General features: G+C 42.9%; 1 protein-coding gene across 1 annotated transcript in view; it reads left to right on the forward strand.

Annotated features, from left to right (window-relative positions):
* The window catches only part of LOC124804891 (histone H4 transcription factor), a 94,915-nt gene that overhangs the window by 44,681 nt on the left and 27,624 nt on the right, over nucleotides 1-22,610 (forward strand). The window contains exons 4-5 of the mRNA XM_047265264.1: nucleotides 6,024-6,207; nucleotides 16,811-16,963. Coding sequence (XP_047121220.1) covers nucleotides 6,024-6,207; nucleotides 16,811-16,963 — 337 coding nt within the window. The remainder of the gene's footprint in view (nucleotides 1-6,023; nucleotides 6,208-16,810; nucleotides 16,964-22,610) is intronic.

Below are 22,610 nucleotides of genomic sequence, written 5' to 3' on the forward strand. Positions count from 1 at the left end.
GTGACATAATTGCAATCGCAGTATATAGTCTGTAGGAAAGTTCTGGTAGGCTGTAAATTCTTTTGGATTAAAGGATAAAGGAGACCACTCACCGAAAAGCAGAAGTGTCAAATCATTGGAAAAAACACACACAAAAAGAAAGAAAACTTTTGAACTACACACACACACACACACACACACACACACACACACACACACACACACAAATGCGCTACCCCTACAATGTACCAGCAGGTTAGCTACATTGTGATCGGGAGGGAGGGGTGGCTAAGCTGTGTCAAGGGACGTTTTGATGTGGAAGGGATGGAAGCTGTCGAAATGCAAGTACTGATAGCGGTTAGTGGGTTTAATGTGGACAGAGGTGTGGATGGGGCCATCACAGAGGTGGATGTAAACTTTCAGTGAAGTGGCACATTGGACAGAAGAGAAGCAGGTGAAGTGGATGGAAGAGAATGTGTTGAGGTTGTGAAGGAATGGGGACAGGGTGTCTTGGCCCTGAATCAAGATCACGAACATCTGGACCTGAAACAGATTGGGGGTTGAAAGTTCTTGGAGGCTAGGAAGGTTTTGTTGAGATGGCCCATAGACAGATTGGTATAGGAGGTTGCCATGTGGGTGCCCACAGCTGTCCGGAGATTGGTTTGTGTACCTTCTTTGCAAAGAAAAAGTAATTGAGAGTCCGGATATAATTGGTAGGGTGTTTAAGGACTGGGGTGGCGAGCTTGGAGTCTGCAGGATGATGGGAGAGGTAGTGTTTGGTAGTGGCAAAACCATGGATGTGAACTATATTTGTGTACAGGGAGATGGCATAAATAGTGATGATTAGGATTCCAGGAGGTAAAGGGGTGCGGATGGTGGGAAGCTGGTGAAGGAAGTGGTTAGTTTCTGTGTTGTGGGAGGCTGAGATAGTAAACATTTCCTTCACCGAGTTTTCACCTTCCCCATTTTAACTCCTCAACCCTTACATGTCATTGTTGATGCCACCGCCCTGTACACTAACATCCTTTATGCCCATGGCTGTGCTGCTATCGAATGCTACCACTCTCATCATCCAGACCCACTATCTCAGTCCTTATACACCCTACTAACTACACCTTGACTCACAACTACTTTTCCCGTGAAGGGAAGCTATATGAACCTATTTATGGCACAGCCATGGGCAACCACATGGCACCCTCCTGTGCCAATCTGTCTATGGGCCATCTAGACAAAACCTTCATGGGCCATCTAGACAAAACCTTCATAGCCTCCAAAACTCCAGTCTGTTTCAGGCCCAGATCTTTGTGATCTGGATCAGGGCCAAGGCACCCTATCCCCATTCCTTTACAACCTCAACACATTCTCTCCCATCCACTTCACCTGCTCCTCTTCTACCCAATGTGCCACTTCACTGAACGTTCACATCCATTTCTTTGATGGCTCCATCCACACCTCTGTCCACATTAAACCCACTAACCACATCAGCACCAGCACATTGACAGCTGCCATCCCTTCCACATCAAAAATCACTTGATACAGCTTAGCCACCTGTGGACAATGTATCTGCAGTGACAAGAACTCGCTTGCCCAGTGTGCTGAAGGTCTGACAGATGCCTTCACAAACAGATTTCCCATGCCATATCCCCCCCAAGAATAAGCTAATATGAAAAATGTATGTTTTTGGGAGTGTCCGGATACTTTTGATCACATACTGTACACTGCATCCAGTTTCACTCTTGTGACATGCACAAAAGAAACAGAAAACTTCCTACACAATATGCGATCCAAGAACACACACTTACTAAAAGAACAAGATGCTTCCACAAGGTCACAACTATTCTTCGCCGGATAGGCAGACAGAGGGAATAACACATAACTTTCTCCAAAGTAATAAGTTTCCCATTGTATCCTCCCACTTAGTTGAAGCACGTCATGACCACTCAATTGTCTAAACAAATAAAAATATCTTTAACTATTTTACTTGTGACTTTGCACTTAATTTGGTAAACATGGAAAGTAATTCTTTCTTGTGCATTACTTATAATTACTTTAAAAAAACTGAGAACAGCTTATGCTAAATTTCATACATTTTTATTTGGAAGTTGCAAGTCTTTGCAATTACTCATTATTTCCATATCTCTTTTTCACAAAGTCCTTTTGTTGCAATGTTTATACCCGAAACAACTGTTCTGTTATTTATAACCACCTCTTAGTCATCACTACCTTCTGGGCATCTGGTCCATCTTCCTATTTCCCTGCATTTTACTCAAGAAATTGGTAAGTATATCTCCCAGTCATTCTCTCATTACTGTGTTCATTTTGTTCAGCAATTTACTTAAGAAAAAAAAATATATAACACATCGTAAATTACAACTGATCTCCAGTGAGAAAAGTACTCATAAACTCCACCAGGTACTTCTTACATTCCACGAAACTATACAGTTTCCCAGGTGCAACCAATTAATCCCCATATAACAGATAGTCTACCAACTCTAACATATATTCTCCACAATGCATAAAATAAACTTGGAAACTCTTCCATGATTGAGGTGGGTTTGTCCCCAGATGATTTGTGGGGTGTGCTCTGCAAACATAATCTTAAGCATCGCAATGAAAATAATCAATTATTGACAATATAATATAAATTGATAGTTAAAAAGCTCTATTCACCAAGCAGAGGCAGGAAAACACACAGAGAAATGTTTAACTATTACAAATTTTCGGAGCCAGTACCGCCTCTTTCTGGTAGAAGAGTTGAAGGGGAAGGAAGAGGAGTGAAGGAAAAGGACTGGAGAGATTTAGAAAAGGGTGGACAGTTCAGAAAAGTCACCCAGAGCTGCAGGTCAGGGGAGGCTTACTGGATGGGATGAGAAGGAAAGACTTCAGTGTGATGTAGGAAATTCAGTCAAGATGTAGCAAATTTATAATATGAATAAGAGCTATTCATAAGAGGCATGTAATTCAATCCAGTCAGTCTTTTATATAGTGTGCTTACATTTCTCAGTGTGCAGTTGCAGCTGTAGCAGCTATAAAGCTAAGTACTGACAAAGTTGTTTGTGCACTGTTATACAGTTATTAAATTTAATAGCTTTCAACAGTGTTTCATGCTGTTTGTGGCGAAATAACAATTTAATAAGCTTTTCGAAACATTCACTCGCTGTGTTTTATTTATAGTGTTTTCTGTGTGTTGAAGGCATTTAGTAAATTTTGTGCAGTAGTTTCAGCTGACATTTCTTATTGTTTCTAGTGAAATTTTTCTGCAAAATTTTCATTTACTGTTTTAACTTCACTGAGTGTACCAGTGGCCCCTTGAATTTTTGGTTTTAGCTAATAAGTTTTGTGAAGTTTTGATGGTATTGGTATTAGCTGCGGTTTAGTAATATTGATAATAGTTGTTGCTTTCTTAGTACAGAGAGAATTTTGAGACCACTATTGTTAGTTCTATAAATAGTTCTACTGGTGTAACTGAACTTAGGTAACATAGACATCCCCCCCTCCCCAGTGACTGTTAAATTGTACCATGACTGAGAAGTGTGGGCTGTGTCGTAGGTTTGTAAGTAGTGGGTTATGATGTGGGATTTGTTCAAAGTATTTTCATTGGGGGAATGTAGTGAGGAAGCCAGTGGGCATTCTAGCGAGATCCTCTCCTGGGAATGCATAATCGGTAATAGAAATGAGTTGATAGAGTAGCAGGAGCGTAATATCTGTGCTGTTCAGGTGCAGTTACAATACACGAATGAGGAACTAGATAGGTTGAAGAGGGTGCTGGGGAATGGGAACTGGCAGTTGGCAAGAAGACAGCTAGGAGGAGGAGGTATTCAGACAGTTGTGCTTTGTGTATATGCACTCTGTCAGAGTTGAGTTGAGAGGAGCCTCTTGTAGCTGTAGGTGTAGGAAACATGCAGCAGTCCTCAGCAGTTGGGAGGCCGAAGTCACTCGCAAAGTCTATCAGGTTCTGCTGCTAGGTAGTTCCCACAGTAGAATTGTGGGCCAGCAGTTGCAGGAAGTGTTGGAGAGTGAGTACCAGGTCACCAGCATTGTGAAGCCCAGTGCAGGGTTGGCTCAGGTGACTGTCAGCATAGGGGAGCTATGTAGGAATTTTACGAAAGAGGATCAGGTAGTGACAGTATGTGGAGCAGGGAATAGTCTTGAGAGGTGGCACTAATGTGCACTTCATGCAACTTTTTCAGTGTCATGATCGGCCTCATCTTAATGTGGCTGTAAGGCATGTTAACATGGGGCTGGAGAGGGCACTGATGGCGGGGGGGGGGGGGGCATGTGTCACATTGCAGTTCCAGTTGAGTCTATCAGTGGTTTGGGTTTCACTGGGCATGGCCTGCACCTCAATAGGTATGGGAAGAGGAGGCTGGCAAAGCTTATAGGTGACAGTGTAGAGGGGGTAGTGGTGGGATCACTCATGGAAAAATTCCTGTAGTAGTTGGTGTTATAGCTGCACCTTTTTTATAGTGAAGTCAGCTGATAAGTTTACCTGCTTAAAGGAAGTCCCTCTAACTAAGGAATCACCTTCAGAGGACGTCATGTTTCCAAGTGGAGAAGGAATTAACATATTTCATCAAAATATGAGGTATTAGAGATAAAGTTAATGAACTGCTTATAGATGTTGACTGTGAAATTATTGGTATATCAGAGCACCACTTAAATAATTTGACAATTCAAAGGCTTCCTTTACCGGGATACCAATTAGCTGGCTGTTTTTCAAGAAGTTCCTTTCAGAGTGAGGGAATGGCCATGTAGGTAAAAAAAAAAACAGTATTCTGTTTGAGTCCATACATATATCATGACACTGCACTGAACAGATATTTAAATGTTGTGTTGGGGCAGTTGAATATAGTGAAACTAAACTTCTAATTGTTGTTGTGTATAGGTCCCCTAACACTGACTTCTGCTCAAGCTAGAAAGGGTTCTTGATTCACTTTATAGGAAGTACCAGAAATTAGCTATATGTGGTGACTTCAGTATTAATTTTGTATATGGTTGTGCAAGAAAGGGATGTTGGTAGATCTTCTAAATTCATAAATCCATAACAAAGTCTACACTGTGATTTTGGCTCAGCAACCAAAATTGATACTGTTTGAACCAAAACAGAAACACAGAAATAATGCAAAAAATACTAATCCAGTCATAAAATGTCACAAATTCCAGACCTTCGTCATATTTTGTGTCCATAGCTTTAATCCAGAGTCAGTCTCAGTGTCAATCAAATTTTAATAAAACATTAATAACTACCTTACTATTTCTCACAAGATCGTGAAACTCCAACTCGGGGTCTGTTTAGACATCTTGAACACAACCCTGTAACCAGAATGATGGGCCATCTTAGAACACAATTTTAGTTGCCTGAGAGTGCAATCATGTGTGAGTTGCATTTTTGTGTGTGTGTGTGTGTGTGTGTGTGTGTGTGTGTGTGTGTGTGTGTATTGCTGACAAAGGCCTTAATGGCCGAAAGCTATAATTGTGAGAATCTTTTTGTTGTGCCTATCTGCGAAGCGGCATCTCCACTATATGCTGAGTAGCAACTTTCCTTCTCATAGTATTGTTACACTCCATCATGGATTTTCCATTTTTTAATTTTAATAACAGGAAGATATTTTAGCAATGGTGGTCCTGCGAGTAATGGCTCGCTGCGGTGGCTGGTTACTCCTTACTAAGGGCAAATTAGACTTCATATCTACATGTTAAATCTTCAGATCTGACACTTGTGAATTTCATTTTACAGGGTTGTTTGAAAGACCTTGTGTATATGCTACCTTTGCCAAAAAGTGTTCCAGAACTCGAAACGCGTTAAGTTCTCTGTAATTCATGTGGATTTATTGCTGTGCTTTAAATAGTGTGTGTGTGTGTGTGTGTGTGTGTGTGTGTGTGTGTGTTTTGTTTCACACACACACACACACACACACACACACACACACACTCTATAGCTTTTTGTTTTCTCAGTTCCATTCATAGAAAGAAATATATTTGTGACTATTATTATGTCCTGTAATTAGAAATTTTATTGCAGATATCCATTAATGCTGTTTCAGGTATGTACATATGATGGTGAAGGTAGAAACACAATACCTGATGGGGAGGAATATATGTGTTATTGGGCTGACTGTGACAGAGCTTTCAACAATATGCAGATATTTCTATACCATGTGCAAAGTCATGTTCAGTGTAATCCACGAGGAAGAGTCGTGAAGGGTGGTGTACCATGTCAGTGGGAAGGTAAACATTTGACTTGACACAGATCATACATTACATATATTTTTTGTGCCACCATGGTTGACTGACTGAAGCATGCAAGCATACATATTTATTGCCACAGTTTACAGTTTAGATGATTAAACTCTCAATATGTTGTGTCAGCTGGACTAAGAGCTTTACCAAGTTTCCAAAAACAAATTTGTACTACATGCAACAAACCCAGAACCTGATATCAATTGTAGGGTGCCTATTTAACAGTTCCCAGTTCCACCAAAAATTTTATTTTTAATATTTTGCATAATTGTTGACGGAGTTTAAAACTTTACATTGCTGTCATAATCTACTCATTGAGGGGTATAATGTTATATAAAAGTTTAACACAATAATCCAGGTATTACAGTTAAAAAGTGACACCATGGTGATACACAGGCTATATTCTTCCAGTTTCTGAAAGTGAGAGCACTTAGCAGCTTTTGACAAACTTTACACATAATTTCAAAGCTCTAAGAAACTTTTTCTCTGTGATACTTTCCACAAAATGATGAAAAGACAACAGTTTATGACTGACCATATTTTTGCTGTTCATGTAATCAAACTTCAGCATCAGGCATGACATTTTATTATTTCTTTACTACTGATTCTATTTTCAACACAGTTTACAGATAGTATCCACATGTAATTGCAAAATGATATTGTTGTACAACACACAGTTCATGAGATGTCATAAACATTTCTATGTCTGAAAAACTAGCTTTTGCTTAAAAGGGAGCACAAATTACCCTCACTATTTTTCATCCAATGTTTCATAATGAGAGCACTTAGTGCTTCCAACAAACTTTAAGCATAATTCCAAACATTTTCTGAACTTTTTCTTACTTGCATCCTTAACACCAAACATTTAACACATCAAGTCATTTTTAAAGTAATCAGATGTTTAAAGCTATTTAATACATGGGAGTTAGATTTGCTAAAGGATTAGGGGTTTATTTGTTTCTAAAGAACATGTGATTAAAAGATGTTCGACATAACAGCAGATTACAGAATAACCTTTCATTAATAAAAGAAATTGAATTGCCTGTTGACCTTCTTCTTTTCTTTACACTGTCGTATGTTTTAAATTTTCTCCTGACCATAAGTTGCTTCTCGTATTCCAGTTGCTACAGGTTTATTGATTGATTATCATTTTTCATTTGTAGTTCACTGTTGTTATTTGAATTTACGTATTCTTATTTTGACTTTTTGATATAGCAAGTGGAGCTGTGGATGCTAGAAAATGGAGTGTCAAGTGGAGAAATCACAACATTTCTGACATATTCGTCTGTTTGAATTCAATAGAGGGATGTCAGCAGCGGAGACAGCCAAAAACATTTGTGCCACATATGGGGATAATGCCATTGGACAGATATGACAAGAAAATGTATTCCTCATTTTAAAGAGAATCATTTTTGATGTAGGTGACTCTTCATGTTCAGGAAGTCCTTTGTGGTTTGATGAAGATTGTTTAAACACATTAATGATCCATGCCAGTGCCCTCAAGAATTGGTAAATGTGATGAATTGTGTTCATTCCACTGTCGTGTGACATTTGCATGCAATGGGGAAGGTTCAAAAAATCGGTTGTATCGGTAGTGCACATTCTAAGCCAAAATCACAAAAATCGGCCGGTGGCCATTGTGCGTATCTCCTTGCTCATCATCAGTTGACTCATGAGCAACACCACCCATTTCTGTCCTGTATGATTACCGGTGACGAGAAGAGGTGCCTTTATACTAACATAAGGAAAAGAAAGGAATGGTTGACCCGAAACAAAGCAGCAACTCCCCACCCAAAGACCTGCATGTGTCCACAAAAGATAACCACCCCCCACACCTGGGGGCTTATCACTCTTTGGTGGGTTCGTGCTTGGCTACAAAGGGCCCCCAGCCTTTACAGCACTTTTTCCCTTCTGTGCTGCATGTCTATCCTCTTGCTGCTCTTTTTCCCCTCCCTTGGTGAAGATGTCTCAGGTATTATTAAGAATGTTCTGCATTCTGTTGCTGACCTGTGAACAGTCACAACTTTCTTTTTGGCTCCTTTTTCCTTTCTTTGTTTCCCTTCTCCTGTCATTCCTCTGCTTCGGCGTTTGAGGATCCTCTTTTTTCTTTTTCCTCTCTGTGCGCTCCTGAAGGCCGGCTCATGTGTCTGACGTTTAGAAGATGACTGGGTAGCGCGTAATTTCCCGCCCCGGGTCGACAGGTAGGATTCACGCATACCCCCTGGTACAGGCAAGGCCCAGGGATGGGTGATTGCCTCAGATTGCCCATTGGTCCCTCCATCAGGTGGTTGGGAGGTGTGACCTGAGGTGTGAACAATCACACAAGGCGGGTGTGCCCCCTTGTGTAGGGGGCCGCAGTTGGGAAGGAGCGCGCCATCGGAGATGCTGGCAATCGTGGAGGATTTCCTCACAATGAGTCACTCATCCTCTCCATCGACACTGACGAAACGTAAACGTAATGAGGCTACTTATTTGAAGACTCTTCCCACTGCTCTGCGGTTCCTTGTGGTATCATGTACTGAAGACGGTCAGTCCTTCACCACGGTCAGTCCGTTTATAATCCAGAAAGTTGATGCAATTGCTGGCCCTGTGAAATCCTGTTCTTGTTTACGGAATGACACCTTGCTTTTGGAGACGGCTTCTGATGCTCAAGCACAACTACTTGCTGCCTTGCTTCTCCACGGCTACCCTGTTCGTGTCGAGGCACATAGAACTTTGAATTCTTCTCGTGGTGTAATTTACACCAGGCTATTTGATGGTCAAACCGAGGCTGAAATACAATCTTATGTCTCTGATCAGGGTGTCATTGCCATTCATTGTGTAATAAAAAAGGTCAATTCCTCCTTGGTGCCCACCCGCACTCTTTTCCTCGCCTTTGTTAGGGTGGTGCTGCTGTCCAAGATTAAAGCAGGCTACGAAATCATCACAAGCTGGCCGTACATTCCAAAGCCGCTGTTACCAGTTTCATCGGTTCAGTCACACTTGAACGTCTTGTCGACACCCAGCCAAATGCATAACCTGTGGCAGGGATGCACACGAGGGTGAATGTCCACCTCCTTCTCCCCACTGTATCAACTGCAATGGCGGCCACACCGCCTTCTGCCGGGATTGTCCCATGTATCTAGATGAACTGTCTGTTCAAGAGATTTGGGTAAAGGAAAAAGTGCCTTACCCAGTAGCTCACAAGTTACTGGCACTTATAGTTCAGTTCTTGTTACCCCTCCTCCATGAAGAACATGGCTACACAGACATGCGACCTCAAATTTGGCTCTGAGGTTGTGAAGTCGCCCAGTGTCTCAAGGTAGCATCGCCATCCCTCCGTCCAGCTGTGCAACAAACTGTCAAACTCTCGCCTAAAGGGGCGGAGCTACCCACTACACAACCGGCAGGCAGGAAAGGCTAGAAGGAGTACTCCTGAGAACACTTCCCCCGCTCCTCCAGCCAAACACCACCAGAGTCTTCCTCTACCCGGAAGGGCTCGAAGAAGTCTGCTAAAGACAAACAGTCTTCCCCTTCACCAACTCGAAGATCCTGCTCGACGGTGTCGTCACGTGATCACTTAGCCTGGCCGGCCTCTGTCTCACAAGTGCGCACCACCAACCATTTTTCGGTGTTGGACTCCACCGACTGACCACACAAGCACGCCGATGCTTATGTTGACCCCATGGAGCAGGATTCTCCTGCTTCTGTGCCCTGTAGTAGCGACTCTCCACCGGCTGTCCCTCGGCAGACTCTGAGTTGACACCCCTACATCTCTTCCTCCTCATGACTGTCCTCGAATGGAACGTTCATGGCCTTCGGTCCCACAAAGAGGATTTGTGGCTGCTTCTCGCATAGCAGCATCCCCGTGTACTTTACCTTCAGGAAACGAAATTGTGCCCTCAAGACCAGTTTGAACTTCCACATAACTTACCAATTTGTTTTGACCTTCCACCTGAAGTCAGCATCCCATCTCATGGGGGCATCATGCTGCTTATACGGGATGACGTTCAACAGTCAACCCATTTTCCTGACGGCCCATCTTCAAGCTGTTGCCGTTCACCTCTTCCTTCCCCACCCGACTTTCTCCCTCTGTACTGTTTATGTACCTCCATCCTTCGATGTCACCAGGGCCCACTTCCTTGAGCTTATTGGGTAGCTACCTCCACCGTTTTTGCTACTCGGTGACTTTAATGCGCATCATCCCCTTTGGTGTTCTCCCAGGGCCAGCCAGAGAGGTGCCCTTAACCAACTCGACCTCTTCTGCCTTTATACTGGTGCACCCACTTTCCTTTCTGACTCCTCGCACACCTATTCCCATTTGGACCTATCCTTTTGTACTTCCCAGCTTGCTCATCGTCTTGAGTGGTCTGTTCTTTTTGACGCCTACTGGAGTGACTATTTCCTGTGTGCTCTCCGTCTGCTGACTCCTACCCCATCCACATGCATGCCCAAATGGCAGCTTCACAGAACAAGATTTCCTCAATTGTGATGACCAGCTGGACTACCTCACAAACATTATCTTTACTGCTGCAGAACATTCCATTCCTCGCACTTCCTCTTTACCACGTCGTGTCCCAATCCATTTGTGGACTGAGGCGTGCCGCGCAATTTGTGCACAGAGACATGCTCTTCGCATTTTTAACCGCCGCCCTACGCTGGAAAACTGCATTCATTATGAACAGATGTGTGAAAAGTGTCATTGAGTTCTTCGGGATAGCAAAAGAGCTAGTTGGATTTCATTCACTAGTTCTTTTAACAGTTCCACACCTTCCTCTGTTGTGTGGGCCAACCTTCGACGGCTCTCTGTGACGAAGATCCTTTCTCCAATTTCCAGCCTGACAGTAGGTGCCGCTGTCATAATGGATCCTGTTGCTACCTCCAACACCTTGGGCCGCCATTTTGCAGAAGTTTCGAGCTCTTCCCACTATCACCCTGCCTTTACCCATAGGAAACGAGTGGAGGCGGCTTGGGCAAAACCCTTCTCTTCTCCGAATCATGAGTGCTACAATGCCACCTTCATTATGAGGGAGCTAGATCATGCTCTCAGTTCATCCCGGTCCTCCGCCCCAGGATCAGACACTATCCACATTCAGATCTTGCAGCACCTCTAGGGTAACTTTTTGATTCTGCAACTGTAGCAATCTTGTCGTTTTGAGGCAAAGAATTTGTCGAGCCATGTTCGGAACGCATTTCCATCCAGAATAGAAGTTACTTGGAAGTTCTTTGATAGTGTGTGGTAAAGGTGAAAATCTGAGAGCAAAAGATCAGGTGAATAAGATGGGTGTGGAGTGACTTCCCAACCCAACTCCTGTATAGTGTTTGTTAGTTAAACAGAATGCGAGCGGGCATTGTCATGGAGTATCTTCACTTCACTTCATGCAGTCTTCCTGGTCACTGTTCTTGGATTGCATCTGCAAGACATCTCAGTTGATGGCAATAAATGTCGACAGTGATGGTTACACCTAAGGGAATCACTTTGTAGCACACAGCACCTTCACTGTTCCACCAGATGGGTAACAACATCTTTTATTGTTTTTTGTTGTCTGTTTTGTTTTAGGGCACAAAAAACAACTGAGGTAATAAACGCCCAAGTCAAAACTATAGAAAGCAAACACACAGACAAGGGAAACGACTGTATGTCAGTCCCAATGGAAAGAATAGAAGACATCTAAACAAGGCACATGGAAAAAGTACTAAAAAACACACCATACAAAAATGGAGATCCAAAACTAAACATTAAATGGCCTTCACCATATTGCTTCGACGGATAAAAAGATAAACGCGGGCAACAGCTGATAAATCAGATGGCAAACCCAAGATGGAACGTAAATTAGTAAAAAAAGGGCATTCCAGCAGGTAGTGGTGGACAGTTAAAATTTGGGTACAAAAAAAGGCAGTGCCCAATATGCAGCAGAGTTAAAATAATCTCCTCTCGGCGGGAGGGCCGAGAGGAGGTTGTCCAAGGCACCGGGAGAGGATTAATATGCCGAAGCTTATTCTCGTGAAGGGAGGACCATTGATGATGCCAAAGGGACACCACCTCCTGACAGACGGCAATGCAGAGATCATTGGAGGGAATAGAGGTACTCGCGGGCTGAGGTAAGAGGACAGCAGCCTTGGCAGCAGCATTAGCAGCCACGTTTCCTGGCAGACCGACATGACCAGGGACGCACAGAAACACGACATTGGCTCCACCAAAAGTGAGCAAGTGACAGTTTTCCTGTACCCACTGAACTAAGGGATGAGCAGTGTACAGCGCACAGAGACTTTGAAGGCCGCTGAGTGAGTCTGAGCAGAGGACACAATTGGGAAGGCTGTGTCGCTGGATGTACTTCGTGGCCTGATACAAGGTGAAAAGCTTTGCTGTAAATACTGAGGAGTGGGCAGGAAGCCGATATCGAAAGACACGGGTGACAATGACGAATGCACACCCAACCCCATGGTCCGTCCGAGAACCATCAGTGAATACAAAGGTACTATCACTAAATTCCATGCGAAGGTTGTGAAACTGAAGGCGATAGACCACCGAGGCTGGAGTAGTGTCCTTAGGAAGCGAATGAAGGCCAAGGTTAACATGGGCCGCTTCACGAAGCCAAGGTGGTGAAGGGTTCACACCCATGGGTAAAGTTGCGGGCAGTGTGAAGTTAAGCCGCCGTAGTAAGTGGCGAAAGCGGACTCCAGGAGGTAACAGAGAAGAGGGACGAGACCCATACTGATGATCGAAGGAATCATCAAAGAAAGAGACATAGGAAGGGTGGCCACGTATGGCAGACAAACGGCATGCATGCCTGCAGAGGAGAAAGTCACGGCAGTAGGACAGTGGTAGTATAGCAGCTTCGGCATACAGACTCTCAACCGGGCTGGTGTAAAAGGCGCCCGTCACCAAATAGATGCCATGATGACGGGGAGTGTTGTGACGGCGTACAAGGGATGGGCATGCAGATGCATAAACAAAGCACCCATAGTCAAGTTTCAAACGGACAAGGGACCGGTACAAATAGAGGAGGGTGGTTCGATCGGCACCCCAAGAAGTACCATTGAGGGCACACAGGACATTGAGGGACTGTGTACAGGGGGCTGCCAGGTACGAGACACGGGAAGACCAAGGGAGTATCCTATTGAGCATGAGCCCCAGGATTTTTGTAGTGCCAACGAACGGAAGGGCAACAGGCCCAAGATGTAGAGATGGTGGGAGAAACCATTTGCGCCGCCAGAAATTCATACAGACGGTTTTGTCAGTGGAAAATCGAAAGCCATTGGTGATACTCCAGGAGTGAAGACGATCAAGACAGTGCTGAAGATGCCCCTCAGTGAGACAGGTCCATGGTGAACTGCAATAGATGGCAAAATCGTCGACAAAAAGGGAGCCGGAGACACCCAGGGGGAGACAGACCATGACAGGTTTCATGGCGATAGCAAACAGGATGACGCTTAGGATGGAACCCTGAGGCACACCATTTTCTTCAAAAAAGGTGCCTGACAAGGCAGAACCCACACGCACCTTGAAAACTTGGTCTTGTGAAAGTGCCCAAAGAAAACTGGGCAGAAGCCCCACGTGTAAAGGGTATGGAGGATACCAGTTCTCTGTCAGGTGTCGAAGGCCTTCTCCAAATCAAAAAGATGGCCGCAATCTGGGATTGCTACAAAAAACCATTCATGACATGGGCGGACAAAGTAACGAGATGGTCAACTGCAGAATGCCGTGCTCGAAATCCACACTGCGCATTCACGAGTAAATGGCGAGAGTCGAGCCACCAGCTGGGCATGAATCATACATTCCATCACCTTGCAAACACAGCTGGTAAGAGAGATGGGGCAGTAGCTAGAAGGAAGGTTTTTGTCCTTACCGGGCTTAGGTATGGGTATGACTGTGGCTTCATGCCAATGTCCAGAAAATGTGCCCTCCGCCCAGATGCAGTTGTATGTGTTAAGCAGAAAGTGCTTGCCCGCTAGAGGCACTGTTGGCTGGTTTCAACTGTTTACTGCATTTCAAGTGCACGTTTTTCATCTTCTACCTCGTATGGCATTATGCCATAATAAAGAACCAAACATGAGATAATACAGTACTGGTACTCAAGAAAATTTACATCTGAATCTAGACATATGAACGTGCACTTTAAGCTGAATTACGCATTTAGAATAGTTCATGAAATTCCGTGCTCTTGAAGTATCCTCTGATGTCTTGTTTCTTTTATGACATAATGCAAGATCTTTGAATATTTTATATGTACAAACAAACGGGCTTCCTGCGTCATTGTAGCTGCCCAAGCGCAGTGATGCCTTCTGTCTGATGCTCTCTGGCAACTGCTGAAACAAACCGATTTCTAACAGGTCACGGGAAAATATTACGAATGGTGGTTTGAAAAGCGTCACTTTCAGAGTAAATTTCCTTTTACGCAAGATGAACTACGTGCGAGAATGTACGATGAATTTCTTAAATCATAGTGTTTTGACTCTCCTTTTAAAATCAGCTCTGAGGACAACCATCTACAAGAATTTCGAGCCCAGAAGATCAGACATTTACGTCATTATTAAAAATTTTACTGGCACATTTGTGTGATCTATCTTAAAGTGTAACACGCGCAAAAATGATCAACGTTATATGTGGATGCTTAGCTTCTCTTGCAGCTTATTAATCTTAGAGACCAATTTTATGTGTTAAAGATTTGCTTTTCTTGTAGCCACACTATGTTTATTAATTTAAAACATTAACTTTTCTTATTTGTGTGTTCGCACTACTTAAGAGTGATTTTGCTGTTGGCCGACTACATCACATGTCCTATGCTGTCATCAGCTGGTGAGATCACGTGACATGAGCTTTGACTGGCTTACAAAAGCACGTCGCAATCTCGATTTCAATGCTTCAGAAAGTAACATTCGGTGTTTGGTAGTATTCAAATTTATACTTTTGTAACACGAAAATATGCAGCGTACATGTTGCTGCACATCAAAGATTCAAAGATCTTTCCAAAATGTGTGTGTGTGTGTGTGTGTGTGTGTGTGTGTGTGTGTGTGTGTGTGTGTGTTTGTTTGTTTTCGAAAGTGCTGGGAAATTCTACATCGGTGTATAAAACCATAAACAGTCAAAGGATTGAATAATTTTAAAGTGCCAAGGAAAAGCATACTGTCACTTAACATGGAAAAAGTGTATTTTCAACCGGGAAATCGGGGAATTTTTTTCTTTTGTCCATGTATACACGCTGTGTGATGCATCTCCTTCAAAATAGTCCCCTTCTGACTGAACACACAGGCTCCAATGGTGTTTCCATTTTTGGTAACATTCCTGGAAATTTTTTTCCTGAAGTGTGTTAGTGTGTTAAGGACACTCTATGTATTTGCCTGGATGTCTTCAATCGAGTCAAATCGCTTTCCTTTCAGTGAAAATTTCAGTTTAGGAAACAGGTAGCAGTCCACAGGGGTCAAATCAGGGGAATATGGCAGTTATGGAAGCACAGAAATTTTGAATTTGGTCAAAAATTTAATTATGGAGAAGATACGATGAGCAGGAGCATTGTCATGGTGTAGCACCCAACTCCTGTTTTTCCACAATGCAGGCCTTTTCTTCCGCACCTTTTCGCGCAAATGCTCAATGACGCATTTGTAGTATCTCTGGTTAATTGTCTGTCCTCCAGGGGTAAATTCATGAGTCACAATATCGGTGGGGTGGGGGATCACCAACTTTGCCGTGCTTTTTTCAGTTGTGGTGAACCTGGAGTCTTCCACTGCGAAGACTGCACTTTGGTTCCAGGATCATATCCATATACCCATGATTCGTCACCTGTAATTAATTACCCTATTTAACAAATCTGGGTCATTTTTAGTCGGATTAATCAGTTCTTGGCACACTTCAAGTCTGTATTGTCCCTGGTCACTTGACAACATTTCTGGAATGAATTTTGCGGACACTCGATGCATATTCAGATCTTCAGTTAAAATTAACTGAACTGCATAGAAACTTAAATTAATTTCATCAGCCATCTCCTTAATTGTAAGTCTACGATCCGAGCGCACTAAGTTGCGAACTTTAACAACGTTTTCATTCGTTTTTGAGGTGGAAGGACAGCCGGACCGTGGTTCATCTTCAAATGATTTGCAGCCATTTTTAAATCTGTTGAACCAGACAAAAACATTGACTGGCTCATACAATAATCTCCAAAAGCTGTTTTTAATAACTCGGAGGTCTCATAAGCTGATTTCACACTTTTAAAACAAACTTTCACGCAAACTTGTTGCTCCGTTTTTACATCCATTTTCACTCGGACAGAATCTGGCAACAAGCCGTAACAGACCCGCACTCAACCAGCTGCCACAATGAACTGAATAAAGGAAACAGGGAAACAGTTTCCTGTCAAAGGGCGTTCAAGGAGATGGCAATGGCTCACTCTCCACCCTCCATGTACCTGCCCGCCAAACCAGTAAGCAGTAACAGATCCATTCTTAAAACTTTCCAGTCACACCTGGTATTCAACACCATCTGCTATTCTTTTTAATTATAATACCTAAATAACAGCAGTTATATGCATGTTATACTTTAAATCTGACATTTTGATGTCGGAAAAAAAGGAGGCACTGTAACTTGACTTGATGAAAATCTTTTCAATATTTGCAGGTTGTACTGGAGTTTTCGTATCAGTATACAAACTTTCAGATCATGTCAGAACCCATACGCAAGAAAAGATAGTTGGATGCCCTACATGTGGAGCAACATATGCATCGAGAACAAAATTTTTAGACCATTGTAAACGTCAGGTTACTGTGCAAGGTAAGTTGAAATGTTGTGAAGTTAGCAATAGCCTATATCGTTGGTTGCCTGTAGCTTTCACTTACTGACATTGTGTTGTGCTTTTATGGACTGATCTTGTCATTTCTCCTGGTGTACTTACTTTAATATGTCAAATGTTTCTGGAACATTAAAGCACTTTAATTTCATGCAGTGTGTTCACATATTGTGAGCATGATTATATATCAGCTACATCACCTGCACCGCTTATGAGAACGCTTGTAAATTTATTCTGGACTGGGACTTGAACCCATACTTCTCACTTATCGTGTGTGGTTGCTTTAACCTCCCCTCCCCACCACTTTGCTATCCTTAACAGGTATGTGAGTGAGACAGCTATATGATGAAGGTTGTAGACATGGGAAACTCTGGAAGATGTGTCTGCAACATACTGCGACTACTTCTAAGAGGAGAGTATTGCAGCATAGTGTTTATTTTCAACTTTTTATTTTGCTACGAAAGCGGTAACTTCACTACTTAATTTAATGAGTGCATTAGATAGTGCTAATGCAATGAGGAGAACTACAAAAAGCTTTATATACAGGCATTTAACAATAGGTTGCAGTGTTTCCAAATTTATACACATTTCGATTTTAGAATATGTAATATATCTGAAACTAGGGTTCATGATACAGTAAAAGACATGGAGTTTCTCAGATCAAAATCTGTTGAACTTGAATGGTGGTGAGACTTTGTCAGTTTCATAATAGAAAAGAAACGTATGCACACGAACCAAACATAAAAATAACTTTAGTGGTTTTTCTGTAGAGTCAAGAATATTGCTCTGGGACTAATATTTTAGTGAAGCTTTGTAAATTCATGGATTGGAGAAACAGATCATTGAGCTGGGTGCTGTGCTTACATCTATCAGGTTGAATTGAAGGTAATGAGAAGGTACATAGGTAGCTGAAAGCAAGAAAAGTCCGATAAATAGGTTGAAATCAGTCTTCGGTGTACAGTGTCGTGGAATCTCTTTGAGGACTATTTATGAAATGTGTCAATTATAGGAATGTAATAAGCCGTGTCTGGTGCACAAAAGCCTGCCTTGAGTTCTGTGAAATGTTCCACATCATTAATTTGAATCTGATTTTTTTCACAGGATTAATATCTAGTTGATATCATCAACCACATCCACCATATATGGTACCAAATATTTCTTCCCTTGCTTCAAAAGTCTTAACAACTCAAATAATTGGTGATCTAGGCCACCAAAGATTTTTTTCACTGCTTTATTTACTCTTTACTCAGTTTACATGTACAGACTGAAGCGGCGAGCGAAAATTTGTACCGTGGCCGGGAATCAAACCCAGGTTCCTGCTTGCTAGGCAGGTACATTAGCCACTAAGCCCCCTTGGCACAGCAGTTCACACAACTACACAGATTAACCCAGCATACCTCCCTCCTCGATCCAGATTCTCAGTGCCGCCCCAGTCTAATTTAAATTCCTCCTTACATATGATCAGAATTGCCGAGGCCCTCCATGTTTTGGAATACCACTTCAGCATTGAATGTAAATGGGGGAGTCCGCCTGAAACCAAGGAGCAGGTACTTACACAAATGAAATGACAAAGTTTCAGAGACTTTACTGGTTGATGCAGATATGATTTTATGTATGTAGACTGAAGTAGTGAGTGAAAATTTGTACCAAGGCCAGGAATCGAATCCGGGTCTCGAGCTTCCTAGACAGGTGTGTTAGCCAGGGTAATCCGTGCAGTTGTGTGAACCTCTGTGCCAATGTGGCTTAGTGGCTAACACACCTGCCTAGTAAGGAGGAGACTCGGGTCCGATTCCTGACCGTGGTACAAATTTTCACGCGCCGTTTCAGTCTCTATACATAAAATCATATCTGTATGAGACCAGTAAAGTCTCTGAAACTGGCATTTATTTTGCCTTAATGGCTGTTTTAAGGTCAGCTAGCATTTAATCACATTCATCAAAAGACTAGGGCATCATGTTGTCTTTGTGACTGATGATGTAATGATGTTCCAGTGACCATTTTCCCAGCTGACGATAGTGCGGTGAGTTTTTAATCACTTTCCATGACCTTCAAACTCTACAAGAAGTAAAGTAGTTTCCCCTTTTTTTGCAAGTGTGTAGGCACCAAGGTATACCTACTCCAGAAGGTAAATCTAATTTAACATAATTATTATTGATGGCAAACTGTGACAAGCTGCTTATCTTGCCCTAGTGGTGTCCTGCTGCAGGCTTTTCCTATTCCTTCTAACCTCTCAGCCCAAATTGTAATTGCAGTCAGAACACTAGGCTGGAGTTCTTGCACACCCAGAGCACAATTTGGCCACACTTTGTATGTATGTTGGTGGCTGTAAAATCACTTGGCAGTCAGCTTGAGATATTGGTTCTCTAAATTTCCTCAGTAGTGTTTCTTGGAAAGAACACCACCTTCTTTCCAGGGAGTCCCAATTGTGCTCCAGAACTGTCTCTGTAACACTTGCATGTTCTTTGAGCCTGCAAATCTAGCAGCCTGCCTCAGAATTTCTTCGATGTCTCCCTGTTATCCAACTGGGTAAACATCCCATACACTACAGCAACACTCAAGAATAGGTTGCTCTAGTATTCTGTATGTGGTCTCCTCTACTGATGAACCACACTTTCCCGAAATTCTCCCAAAGTACCGAAGTCGACTGTTTGCCTTCCGTATCACAGTTCACACATACTCGTTCCATTTCATATCACTTTGCAACATTACACCCAGATATTTGAAGGGCATGGCTGTGTCAAGCAGGACATTACTAGTGCTGTATCCGAACATTACTTATACTTAATAGGGCTCTAGATAGTCAACAGTGTCTGTTCATTCAGACATGTATTCATGTCTGAAGGACATTTTCATCAAACTAAAAGACACTGTAAAATACAGAGAGACTGCAGTAACGAAAGTTTAATTTGTTGCATTGGTGTGATGATATACGCATCACACAGAAGGAAAACCTAATTTTCAAGCAATGGAAACTCCAGATAAGACTATCAACAATGTAGGAAAAGACAGATTGCTACTTACTGTAAAAAAGACATGTGAAGTTGCAGACAGGCACAATTAAAAGACACTTACATATAGCTTTCGGCCACAGCCGTCATCAGTAGAAGAAATACACACACATCATTCACACACACACAAGTAAGCACACCTCACGCGCACACGACTGCTAGCTCCAGCATCTCGGCCCGGAATGCAACATCATGTAGGATGCAAGCGGAGGGGGCGGGGAAGGTGAAGGGATGGTATACATGTAGGGAAAGAGACAAATGTTTGGTGGAGTGTGCAGGGACTAGAAAGTCAACAGGTGCAGTGGCAGGAGGTTGTGGGGCATGGATGTGGGGGAAAAAAGGAGCAAAACAGGAGAGGGCTGCAAATAAACAGGGTGGGAGATGAGAATCTGGATAAAGGGAGTGGAAACTGTTGGGCGGACGGTGTGGAGCAGTATATAAATGTAGGTTGAGGCCAAAATAATTACGAGAGTGGAGAATGTGGTATAACGATAATTCCCATCTGCACAGTTCAGAAAGGCTGGTGGTGGAGGGGAGGACCCATATAGCTCAGGTTGTGAAGCAGCCATTGAAATCAAGTGTGTTGTGTTCAGCTGCAAGTTGTGCCACAGGGTGATCTACTTTGCTCTTGGTGAAAGTTTAGTGGTGGCTGTGCATCCTGGTGGACAGCTCGTTGGTAGTCATACCAATATAAAAAGGTGTGCAAGCATTGCAGCAGAGCTGGTAAATGACATGGCTGCTTTCGCAAGTGGCTTGGCCGCTGATGGGTTAGGATAAACGTGTGATAGGACTGGAATAGGAAGTGCTGGATGGCTGGATTGGGCAGGTTTGGCACCTGAGTCTTCCACAAGGATATGACCCTTGTGGTGAGGGGACGTGATTGGGAGTGGCGGAATTTGGATGTGTGACAGAACACCGTTTTTCGAAGGGTGGGAAGTATCTCGAGTATGACGTCCTTCATTTCAGGGGATGATGATATGTAGTCAAAGCCCTGGCAAAGGATGTGGTTCAGTTGTTCCAGTCCACGGTGGTACTGGGTGATGAAAGGGACATTTCATTGTGGCTGGTTCTTGGGGGTGGTGGGAAGATTGAGGGCATTAGGGGAAATGGCACAGAAGATCTGTTTGCGGACTAGGTCTGTGGGGGTAGTGCCTGTCTGTGAAGGCCTTGGTGAGACCCTCAGCATACTGAACTAGAGAGTTTTTGTCACTGCAGATATGCCATCCCCAGATGGCCAGGCTGTGTGGGAGGGACTTTTGGTGTGAAAGGAACGACAGAAGTCAAAATGCAGGTACTGTTGGTGGTTGGTGGGTTTAATGTGGACAGAAGTGTGGATGCAGCTATCAGAGACGAGGTCAACGTCTAGGAATGTGACACGCTGGGTTGAGGAGGACCATGGGAAGTAGATGGGAGCAAAGTCATTGAGGTTGTGAGGGAACAAAGATAGGGTGTCTTGGCCCTGAGTCCAGATGATGAAGATCTCATCAATGAACCTGAACCAGACTAGGGGTTTGGTGTTTTGGTAGGCTAGGAAGGTCTCTAGATGGCCCGTAAAAAGACTGGCATAGGAGGTTGCTATGCAGGTGCCCATGGTTGTGCCGCAGATTTGTGTATATACCTTCCCTTCAAATGAGAAGCAGTTATGGGTTAGAATAAAGTTAGTAAGGTGCATGAGAAGAGAGGTAGTGAGTTTGGAGTCTGAAGAGCATTGGAAAAGGTAGTGTTCAATAGAGGTAAGACCATGAGCATGTGACTGTTTGGTGTATAGGGAGGTGTCGTCAACCGTGATGAGTAGGGACCCATGAGGTAAAGGGGTGAGGATGATGGAGAGTCAGTGAAGGAAGTGATTGGTCATCTTTGATGTGGGAGACTAGAGTATGGGCAGATGGTTGGAGATGTTGGTCAATGAGGGCTAAAATTTTTTCAGTGGGGGCACAGTAACCAGCCTCTATGGGGTGTCCAGTATTGTTCGGTTTGTGGATTTTGGGGAGCACACAGAAAGTGGGTGTGCGGGATGTTGTAGGGTTAAGGGTGGAAATGGATTCAGGGGAGATTTTCTGGGAGGGGCCTAAAGCTTTAAGCAGGTCTCGGATGAAAAACAGTCCACAGTTGCACTAAATTCTGTGTATTTTAAACCTTGACCATGGTTTCTGCTATAATAATATAGCCTTCTTCATAAGTCCTAAAAATGATCAAAATAACATCTAGACCAGTGATACAATTTACACACAAACTTCAAAATTAGGTAAGTGATAACATATTACTTACATACACACTAATGAATGAAAAAGTGTTAGCCCAGTGGCGGCGTCAAGACCAGTAAAATAACTTCAACAGACATAAGCCTGTTTTAAACATAATTACATATGGCAACGTATGTCCTCCGCCATTGCCAAATGTAATTTTACTTATGTTTGAAACAGGCTTATGTCTGTTGAAGCTATTTTATTGGTCTTGACACAGCCACTGGGCTAAGCCATTTTTCATTTATTAGTGTGTATGTAAGTAATAAGTTATCACTTAATTAATTTTGAAGTTTATATGTAGATTTTGTCACTGGTCTAGATGTTATTTTGATAATTTTTTAGGACGTATGAAGAATGCTATATTATTATAGGAGAAA

This window comes from Schistocerca piceifrons, chromosome 7 (assembly GCF_021461385.2).
Source record: "Schistocerca piceifrons isolate TAMUIC-IGC-003096 chromosome 7, iqSchPice1.1, whole genome shotgun sequence".
NCBI classification, from domain to species: domain Eukaryota; kingdom Metazoa; phylum Arthropoda; class Insecta; order Orthoptera; family Acrididae; genus Schistocerca; species Schistocerca piceifrons.